At 40.7% G+C, this 11,055-nt stretch overlaps 1 protein-coding gene across 1 annotated transcript; it reads left to right on the top strand.

Annotated features, from left to right (window-relative positions):
• The first annotated feature begins 289 nt into the window (after positions 1-289).
• Positions 290-10,411, top strand: LOC136678824 (macrophage mannose receptor 1-like). Its single transcript, XM_066656973.1, has 4 exons — positions 290-356; positions 9,095-9,484; positions 9,578-9,928; positions 10,050-10,411. The coding sequence occupies exons 1-4, from the start codon at positions 290-292 to the stop codon at positions 10,409-10,411; spliced, it is 1,170 nt and encodes a 389-aa protein (XP_066513070.1).
• Positions 10,412-11,055: the final 644 nt, after the last annotated feature.

The following is an 11,055-nucleotide window of genomic DNA, read 5'->3' as shown; positions in this document are numbered from 1 at the left end:
TCTTAGGAATAGACTTCACACACCGTACTATTTCAAATAATGGACATACCTTATTAAGAGGAATGATAATAAGTTGATAAACATAGCATACTCAAAATCTCACAGAATCAAAGCAGGTGAAACCCTTCTGATTTTAATAATTGGTTAGGCTATATGACTTGTGAATAATAGGTTTTGCTAAATGAGATTTAATTAATGTATAAATTTATCAAGAGACTTAATTAAGCATCAGCTTCTGAAAATGAGGAATTTACGCTTGCTTACTCTTGTCGCTGTTATAACCAAGCCGATGGGTCCAGCAGATTTACTCTCCGTTCTCCTGTACTTGGCTTCCTGTCCTCCCCGGGTCACTGAAGGTAGGCTTGCTAGGGAAGAGATTCCCTCCAGGATGAGTCAGCCAATTTTGGAGTCCTTAGACAGTGTGACGTCAGTCGGGGGATTCACTTCACAGATTACTGCTGGCCTGGCTGGATAGTCCCCGGAGTTAGGGAGAATGTCGCAAGGAAGCGCGCCAATCCTCAGAAGCGCGCCAATCCTCAGAAGCGACGCCCTCAGAAGTCAGAGTATAAGCTGACAACATATCAGCTATCAATTAATCTCAGAGGTGGTATCTTATTCTGGCCATAATAAGTTTCACCTGTTTTGATCAGTCATAAATTTAACTTTGATTGGGCTACAAAAACAACAAACACAAAATAAAAGATAAGTTGAAAGTTATTGACAGAGCTAATCGACCTTTTTATTGTTTTAACTTCTGTTTTGCAATGCTAACTGACACAAGGCGTCCCCTGTTAGTTCGCATAAAGATCGGTCTTTTAAGAGTCTTCTGGAGAGTCGGCTCCATCAGCATAAAAAGAAGAAGTGTGTAGAAGATAAAAGCTGAGAATCTAAGAAGCAGAATAGAGAGTCTAAAAGCAGAGAATCAGCAGAGTCAAAAAGCAGCCAGAGTCAGAACTGAGCGACTCCTTTTTCATAGGTGGCGGTCACGCCCACTTGGGAGGTCGCCGTTCTCTGATCGGTTCCCGGGTTTGGGGAGTCCACATGACCATCTCAAGTTCCAGAGAAATAAAAATAACTTATGGCTTGGCAAAAATAGAACATCCTGGAATTAATACTTCGTATATACTTGAATATAACATAATGAGTATACTGATGCAATTACATCAATTATTCTAGTTACTAGAGATTGAGTAACATTCTTCTAAATTGACACAGGAATCTTTCTTCGTGATTAAAACATTAATTCACATCACTTGATTAGTTAGTAGGCAGTCACCTGAGAATAACAGAGGATAACATTAATAACATATTAGATTCAGCAGAAACATATGCGTCCAAGATAATTCTCTTTTGAGATAGGGAAAAATGTTTAGGGTGGCATATGATTTCGCAAACGTCCTCTTGGAGGCACTGTTGGTCCATGCTGTTTGTCTGGTTTGAACTCGGGATGAGAGAGGTCACCATTAGGCAGTCCTGGGCCATCTGCCGATTTTGCAATAAGATATGCATTCGACAGTCCAACGCTGGAGGGTAATAAATGCTGGGGGTTCCGGGGTTCTTTAACCCTTTCAACTCGAACCCCGCGGGGTAGAAACACACCTTATATAATCAGCTTTGTAAGTCTTGAATGTCTGAACGCGTCTGTGAGCTCCGTATACCGTTAGAAAGCGCAGATCCTACCGTTTCTAAAAATAGCGCTCTCATCGCGGTGCTGTGAAGCCTCTGGGAGTAATCCAGTGTGAAAAACCACCTAAAAATCAAGGCGCTCCTTCAAAATCTGTGTGTTATGTTTTTGTCATGAAAGACTATAATGATAGGCGCTAAAATCAGAAAAAAACCGCTGAAAAAGGGACAAGAAAGACGCTGTTTACTTTCAGTTTCGTTTTGACTCACATAACGTCAACCCACGCTGTCTCTGGGCAGAAAAATATGAGTCATCAGCAAAAACATATTCCTATTATTGATTTATAGTTTTTCAAGGTTTTTTTTAGGTTTCACATCAAATAACACTGCATTAGATCAACAAATATAAACTAAAAAGCTTAAATAATTATTTATTGTGTGTTTTCTGAATAAACAAGTATTATTTCATCATTTTTTAAAAGGATTATAATAATAATAATAACTGTAAACATTATCAGCATCTGAGAAAACTGCCAAAGTACCAAAATGTTTTTTATTTGTTGGGATATTCTCCATATTTGCCCTGAACTAAATTCCTGAAAGTCTGGGCCTGCTGTGACTGTCAGAACTTTATCAGTCATACATCCCAGAGCTTAGAATATCAAGAAAAATATGTCCGTCTGATGCTACAAATTTATTTTATCACAGTAATATGACATGTAATAAATTAGCATCAAAAATGCTTATGTTTTCAACTAAAATACACCTCACACTAACAATCTTTGTCAAGATATCCGATGTGGGAATATGATTTCAAGGCTGTACATTGAGAAATATGAAAAAAAAAGCAGGCGCTAGGTAAAATTTTTGGTCAAAACATGACAAATTTATAGAAAAAATGATTTATCGGTCAGCATGAAAACCTCAAGTGATTACATATTTGAGTAGCTAAGGTTCTTTAGAAAATAAAACAACATAGCCATATTCAATATGTCACATAATTACTGTTTAAATGCAACTGAAAGAGGCACTGACAAATAAACGGAATAGCAAAATAGCTATATATATAGGGTCCATGGGGTTAATCCAGGTCTCCAAGGTTCTGATTGACCTTTTAGGCTTAATGGAGAAACCTCTTAGTGTCATATGAATCCTTTTTGTGAGCATCTCCGGGTCACTGAAGAAGCGGGTTTTATAGTTTATAGCTAGGTGTGTGCATGGCTGCTAGCACACACACACACACATTCTGTGGAATATGAGGTCTTGATTAAAGTCAAAGTTTGAATCCTAGCATTTTTTTCATTTCTTGATCTGGATCCATCCTCCACTACAGTAGATAGAAGCTGGTGCTGACGGAGTTATTTCTAAAGGCTCAAATATATATTTTTCAATGCTAAAGAGCATTCTAAGATTGGTCCATGTTCACAGAGTCTTTTCAGAATAATGATCCAGAGTCAGTGCTCTTCTGGTCCTTCCGTTGATCCCAGACAGCGAGTCTTTTCAGCGACTCTCTGCTAAAGTCGACTCCGTTCAGCAACTCAACTGTTTTTCTAGTCAGCGCCGTTACGCCCACTTGAGAGGTAGCCATTCTCTGATTGGCTACTGGGCTTGGGAAATACACATGACAGTCTCAAATTCCCCAGAGATAAAATATTTAACTCTGCTTAGGTGGATAAAACATTCTTCAGTTAATATCACATGATTAAACATGTGAGTGAGAGAGAGAGAGAGAGGGAGAGAGAGAGAGAGAGAGAGAGAGAGAGAGAGAGAGAATGGGGTGTTTGGTGACATATGATTTCCCACACGTCCACTTGGAGGCACTGTTGGTCCATGCTGTTCCGGCTGGATTGAACTATGATTTTGGAGGGAAAATTAGGGTATTCCTTGGGGCCATGTGCTGATCTCCGATAAGATTAAGTCTGAAAAATGTTCCTTTAGGAGAGTTCTGAGTTCTATCAGGTAGTAGGTTTAGTGTTCACTCCCCAGGATTCATTAACTGATTTAAGAGTTATCTTTTGGTCTATTGGTGGTCATAGCTTTCCAATTGACCACTTAGTGTAGGTATGGACCTATTTGTGAGCATCCCAGGGTCAGCCTGGACAGGGGTTTGCTTGACCTTCTGGCCTTTACACATACTATGTGTGTGTGTGTGTGTGAGGAGGGAGGGGGTGGTTGTTTCATTTTCCTCACAGCTCAAGCTTGTAGAATGTAGAATTTCTCTTTGATCTTAAGAATGGAAAGTCAATGGTTAAATCTTAAAATTTGTCCATCACTTGATCTGGATGATCCATAGTCTTAAAAAGGTTCAGCATACCTTGGCCTTCCTCCACTACACTGTTTTGTATATAATCAATCTTTTTGATCAATATAAAACCTGTTCTTTCTTAATTAGTTCTTTAATAAATCAACTGAGACAATTAAAATATGTATTTATATATTTTTTTATTTAGCTTTAACACTGGTCAAACTTTTCTGAGCTAAAATAACAAACAGTGACTTAATTAATATTAATTTATTTAATTCATGAATAATAAATGTATCAATAACTGAGAAAGCAAGGAAACTCTACATCCTGCTAAACACGAGTTAGAGAGTGAATGAGATTCAGTGGGTGTATGAAAATGTTTGAGTGACAGCTGAAAAAGAATTTTTATAAAGCACAACAAACTACTGGAGTGCTTACAGCGCCCCCCTGATAATCTTCAGTCTGCTAAACACAAGTGAGTGTGTGAGTGAAGGAGTGAGTTTTTCAGACTGATCTCAAACCAGCAGTAGGTTGCTCTAAAGTGACTTGGTAATTCTGCCTAACAACAGCCACCTGATTGGTCGAAGTTGCTTCCTCCAGCAGAACATGCTGTTGATTGGCGGAGGGCAGTGGACTGAGTCGAGTTTTTCTCTTCAATTTTTCATGAGTGGTTTAATGGTTATTTCCCTCTATGTCTTTAGTATTTTGCTCAGTTAAAATTCAACCTTTACAATTATTTACGCACAACTAAATGCTATTATTAGCTAAATGCTAATAATTAGTATTCACAGGTAACTTATAAATACCACTCATTCAACTTCCTCTTTGCGTTCTCACACAAACTCAGGTCCAGTGCTGTGATTGGATGCATTCAGACGAGGGGGCGGGGTCATTCTAAAGCCTCTGCACCTGACGTCAGAACGACAGAGTCAGAATGACTCATTTTATCTCATGCTTTCTGACTTAAGAAAACTTTCAATGGTCTTGCTTCACAGTGTGTGGGTTGGTGGCCTCCAGATCCTCATATAAACGTAGATGTGCACTGAACAAGGGATTTGTTTATTTAATTTTATTAAAATTTTAACCAGAGCCCTTTTGTTTTGACTCTGACTCACAATAACACATACAAAACAAGCACACTCTTCTCAGAGCCTCCAGGTCACAGTATTGCATTGTATAAAAGAAGCCAAACCTGTTTTACAGCTGAGATACAAAGACTTAGTGATGACAGAGAACTCTATTAGAGGTCTGATATTACCATAAATATTATATTTTTATATTTTTAATAAACAACTGTTATATTTTTTCTGTTGAATCTATGATGATTTAGACTAATTCTTGATATCTTAGGTTTCATCTGTGAGGGTTTGATGGCAGCTGCCAGCCCATGAGTGAAGGGTATGAACTGCTGTAAGATTAGATCTGCTGCCCCCACCTCACCCATCTCTTCAGAGAATACGGTTCCACTGTTCCTTGGGTAAATGCAGGGTGGATTTGGTTTGAGATTTGTACAAACCGGACACTGGTGTAGTGTCTGAATTAAGATCAGTGTCTACAAACATTTGGACACAGTTAGTAGCGTGAGGACAGATCCAGGCAGCTCATGCAAATTGAGTTCTATGGAAGAGGACTGTTGTTGTTGTTGTTGACGTCATGGACAATGTAATAGAAGATAGGTGTGGTAGATGATGGAGATAAGAGGATTTGAATTGGAAAGAGATGTACTGAGAGGTCAAAGAGAGACAGGGTCAGTCGGCACAGAGGAGTGTGATTCAACCAGATCCGTAAAACCCACAAATACACAGCAGCTGAAAGGATCCGGAGAAGAGAAGACACAACAGAACCAATACTGAGGTATGATTCATGTTTCATTAACATTAACTCAGAGCTAAAGAAGCTGCTCCAGTCTTCTGCTGGGGTTAGTTTATAGTGGACACTGGATAAAGAGAAAGTTCTACACAGTGACCCAGTTACTGTGAGGTACACACTCCAAAAGAACTGGAGAATTACTCTGAGAGACATCACTGAACTACATTGAGAACCTAAGCAGGTTCTAGATAATACCTGAGTAATTATAATGTATGATCACTAAGGTCCAATGGAGTTGTGTTTGTTATTATAGCAATAGTCTGGTTCAATTACAGAAATTACATTAAATATTCTCTCATTTTAATGGAACAAAATCCACTGAAACATATCTTTGGATTCTGTGGGTTAACATCCACTCTGAGATGCCAAAGACGCTCTATATATTTTCTGAAGAACTGTGGAATATAGAAGTTCTGCTGAGACCAAGACAAGTCCAGAACCAGAGAAACATGCCTTCAACCTAAAACAGGAAAAATATTTCAACTAACATTACTTTATGTGCATCGTTTAACTCAACTCAACTCAAATTTATTTATAGAGAACTTTAAAAAACACCAACAGCTAAAACAAAGTGCTGTACAAAAGATGTTTATAAAACAAACAAAAACAAAATAAAATAACCATCAATCCATCCATCCATCAAATCTGATCCCATCCATCCATTATCTGTAACCCTTATCCAATTTAGGGTCACGGGGGGTCCAGAGCCTACCTGGAATCATCGGGCGCAAGGCGGGAATACACCCTGGAGGGGACGCCAGTCCTTCACAGGGCAACACAGACACACACACACATTCACTCACACACTCACACCTACGGATCTACCTGCAACGTGTGTTTTTGGACTGTGGGAGGAAACCGGAGCACCCGGAGGAAACCCACGCGGACACGGGGAGAACACACCAACTCCTCACAGACAGTCACCCGGAGCTGGAATCAAACCCACAACCTCCAGGCCCCTGGAGCTGTGTGACTGCGACACTACCTGCTGCGCCACCGTGCCACCCAATAAGGAAAAATAAATAACTTAAATAAAAACAACAATAATAAAACTAATAAAACAAAACAAAAGTCTCATGCTGGGTTGAAAGCCAAGGAATAAAAATGGGTTTTGAGATAAGTTTTAAAAACCGAAAGTGAAGAAGCCTGCCTAATCTGTAATGGCAGGCTATTCCACAGTTTCGGCGCAGCAATTGAAAAAGCTGTATCTCCTCTGAGCTTACGTTTTGACCTCGGCACCTCCAGGAGCAGCTGATCAGCTGACCTGAGGCACCGAGCAGAGACGTGGGGATGTAGCAGCTCAGTGAGGTAAGGTGGGGCGAGTCCATTTAAAGATTTAAAAACAAATAAGAGAATCTTAAAATGTACTCGAAAATGCACAAGCAACCAGTGGAGAGAGGCCAGAATGGGAGTTATATGTTCCCTCTTACACGAGCCCATTAAAAGTCGGGCAGCAGCATTTTGCACCAATTGGAGACGTCTGAGGGAGGACTGGCTGACTCTAAAATACAGTGCATTGCAGTAATCCAGCCGGGATGTGATGAAGGCATGCATTACTGTTTGAAAGTGCTCGTGTGAGAGAAATGGCTTCACCTTTGCCAGCTGCCTCAGGTGGAAAAAGCTGGACCTAACTACTGTGCCTATTTGGCGGTCCAATTTAAAATCACTGTCCATCTTAAAACTCAAATTTAAGATAGTTGGCTTCACATACAAAGTCAAGGGGCCCAAATCAACTGGAGGGGCTTCACAGGGCCCACTGGGACCAAACAACATCACTTCTGTTTTGTTTTCGTTAAAATGTAAAAGATTTAAAGCCATCCAGTCTTTAATGTCATTGAGACATAACAACAGTAGTTTAATCGAGAAAGCATCTTTCTTCTTTAAATGGACATATATCTGGCTGTCGTCAGCGTAACAGTGGAATGCAATCCCATGTTTTCTCAAGATAGAGCCCAATGGGAGCAGATAAAGTGAGAAAAGGAGGGGTCCTAAGATTGAGCCCTGTGGAACTTCATATGATAGGGGAGCTGAGGAGGATTCTGAGCCAGCAAAACTAACACACAAAGTTCTGTCCGTCAGATAGGACCTAAACCATTCCAAAGCACTACCACAAATGCCAACTAGATGCTGCAAGCGGGAAACTAAAATGTTGTGATCCACTGTGTCAAAAGCAGCAGTTAGATCCAGCAGCACAAGAATTGCATGGTCCCCAGAATCATTGGCCAGGAGAATGTCATTGAAAACCCTGAGCAACGCTGACTCTGTACTATGCAAGGTTTTAAAATCAGACAGAAAAACCTCCAGGATATTATGCTCATCCAAAAATAATTTCAGTTGAGCATAAACAACTTTCTCCAAGATCTTTGAAATAAAAGGCAGCTTGGAAATAGGCCTATAATTAGCCAGTACTGTATGTTCGAGGCCAGGTTTCTTGAGCAGGTGTTGTACTACAGCATGTTTAAAACTCATAGGAACAACACCAGAAGACAGGCTGCTGTTAATAATGGCCAGAACCTACTGCCCTATAGTATGAAAAATCTCTTTTAGAAAGTGAGGAGGCAAAACATCACAAGGAGAACCTGAGGGCTTTAAATGGCCCACCACAGCCTCCAAGTGCGACAGAGTCACCGGCTCAAACCTATCAAACACAGCCAAGCAAGGGGCAGAGTCAGAGGGGTCAACAGCAGGAGCTGTGATAAGAGCTCTTGCAGTAACAATCTTATCAATAAAAAAGTGCAGAAAGTCATTACACATGTCAGGAGATGCTTCCAAACAGACAGGCTGAGGGGCCTTAAGAACAGAGTCAATGGTTTTAAATAACACTCGTGGCTTATGACAATTTGCCATAATAATATTTGACAAGTGTTCTCTCTTTTTATTAACCTCATAACAATCACATTATTTCTCTGTGTGAAATATACATTTACACTTTGATCTTCAGGAAAATGTAAATAAAGACATGTATTTACTTTTAGAAATGGATCTGAAGTGGGTTTCCATCATCCTCCAGTTATCAGGTCAGTGTGTGTGTGTGAGTGTGTGTGTGTGAGTGAGGGAGTGAATGAATGAGTGAATGTCTAAGGGTTAATTGTTGAGACTAAAACTATATGGTACTTTATGCCATTTCTGCTGTATTTGTATCAAATAAAGTATTGATTATTATTTCCACAATAAGAGACGTTTAGGTGTTGGTTAAGTTTGGCTCCTAGAACATGTTGCTGCCTGGGCATCTACTTGGAGATTAGCCACTAATTTCTGAATGGATCCAGTGTTAGAACTGGTTCTGAGTTTAACACATCCACCAATAAATATCTGTAAATGATCTCTACAAATCAGTCCTTCTCGTGTTCTCCACAGCTGTGTGTGGGGTATCTGCATACACTTCGTATCGGTACGTTTTTGTGAATGAAGCTAAAACCTGGACTGAAGCTCAGAGCTACTGCAGAGAGACCCACACAGATCTGGCCACCGTCAACAACATGGAGGAGATGAAGAACCTGAACATGACTCTCAAAGATAAAACTACCAGCTCAGTGTGGATCGGTCTAAACAGAGAGAACACTGGGAGATGGCTGTGGTCTCTGGCTGATGGAGGTCTCTACAGTGAGGGAGAGGAGTACAGGAACTGGGACAGTGGAAATCCAGACAACTATGGAGGGATAGAGTACTGCGTTACAATGTGGAAAAATCCTGGACAATGGAATGATGACCAGTGTAATAAAACACACCCTTTTGTGTGTTATGACGGTAAGAACTCCCAGATTCAGAGTAATGTAAATAATTATCTATTCATGAAATGGATCTGGAAAATGTTAAATTCTGACTGAATCAATGTTTCAGAAAAGAACAGCACTCACAGATATATATTTATGAATGAGGCAAAGACCTGGCCTGATGCTCGGAGCTACTGCAGAGAACACTACACAGATCTGGTCACTGTGAGGAACCAGACAGAGAACCAAGAGATCTGGAATTTATCAGTGTCATCTCGAAACAATGATAATTTCTGGATCGGTCTGTTCTATGACTCATGGCAATGGTCAGATCAGAGTAACTCCTCATTTCGATACTGGAGGTCTGGACCAGATTATTATGGTAAAAACAGACAGCAGCAGTGTGCCGTAGTGACTGAGGATGGTCAGTGGACTAATCTGACCTGTGACAACAAGCTCTCTTTCGTCTGTCGAGAGAGTGAGTCATGATTCACTGATTCAACAATGAGCTGATTAATTATAAAATACACTTAATTAACAATTTAACACATTAATTGCTGTCTGTTGTTTCTCACTGACCTCTGTCCTGTTATCTCCAGATAAACTGGTGTTGGTGAATCAGGCTCTGACCTGGTGGGAAGCTCTGAGATACTGCAGGGAGAACTATAGGGACCTGGTCTCAGTTCACTCTGAGGAGGTCCAGTCCTGGGTGAAGGAGGTGGCTCAGAAAGCCTCCACTGATTACGTTTGGCTGGGGCTACGTCACACCTGCAGACAGGGCTTCTGGTTCTGGGTCAGTGGGTTCTCCATCTGCTACCAGAACTGGGCTCCAGGAAATGGGACCGGGGCAGAAGACTGTGGTTCTGAAGAGAGATCTGGAGCAGTGGAATTGAGTGGAGGGCAGCAGTGGGTCAGTCGGCCTGAGACCCAGACACTCAACTTCATCTGCACCAACTACTGAGGTCAGTTACTGTGTGGTTGGTGATGGAGGTTCTTGTAGATCCAACTCAAAATGCTGATGGTCGTCTTCTTTCTGTTCAGGCTGAACTCAGGAGCAGTGGATCTTCAGTGCTCAGTATCAGCGGATCTACACTTCCGTTTTCTTGGGTTTACTTTCCTTTATGGTGGAATTGTGTATATTTTAATCCGAATTTATTCCTTTCTTCTATTTCTATAGTGCACTCATTGCCAGAAAGATAGTAGCCCCCAGAATGAAATGTCAGATTGCAAAGATATTCGGCAGGAAGACAAATGTTACCAGGAACATCAACACTTAAAAAAAATTAGACGGCTATGGGTAATATTTACTGAGCTACACCTACAGAACTAGTGCCTGTTAGTACGCAATTGGTCTTGGCATGGATTTGTAGAGGCTCTTACGATGTCCTGTGATAATCAATCCCATGCAGCTTGAATATTCTCACACAATTTCTGCAGAATTTGCAGTAGAGGTGGAGTGTTAATAGTGCATCCAAAATCATCTCACACATATTTGATTGGGGACAGGTCCAGTGATGAGGCTGGCCTTGGCATAGTACCTGTGTCTTCAAGGCAAGCTCTAGTTTGTTGTCATAACGGCCTGCATCATGCAGTTGTCTGCCAGTG

Source organism: Hoplias malabaricus, chromosome 2 (assembly GCF_029633855.1).
Source record: "Hoplias malabaricus isolate fHopMal1 chromosome 2, fHopMal1.hap1, whole genome shotgun sequence".
Taxonomy (NCBI): domain Eukaryota; kingdom Metazoa; phylum Chordata; class Actinopteri; order Characiformes; family Erythrinidae; genus Hoplias; species Hoplias malabaricus.
The sequence above is the reverse complement of the archived record's forward strand: the minus strand, read 5'-3'. Positions and strand labels throughout refer to the sequence as shown.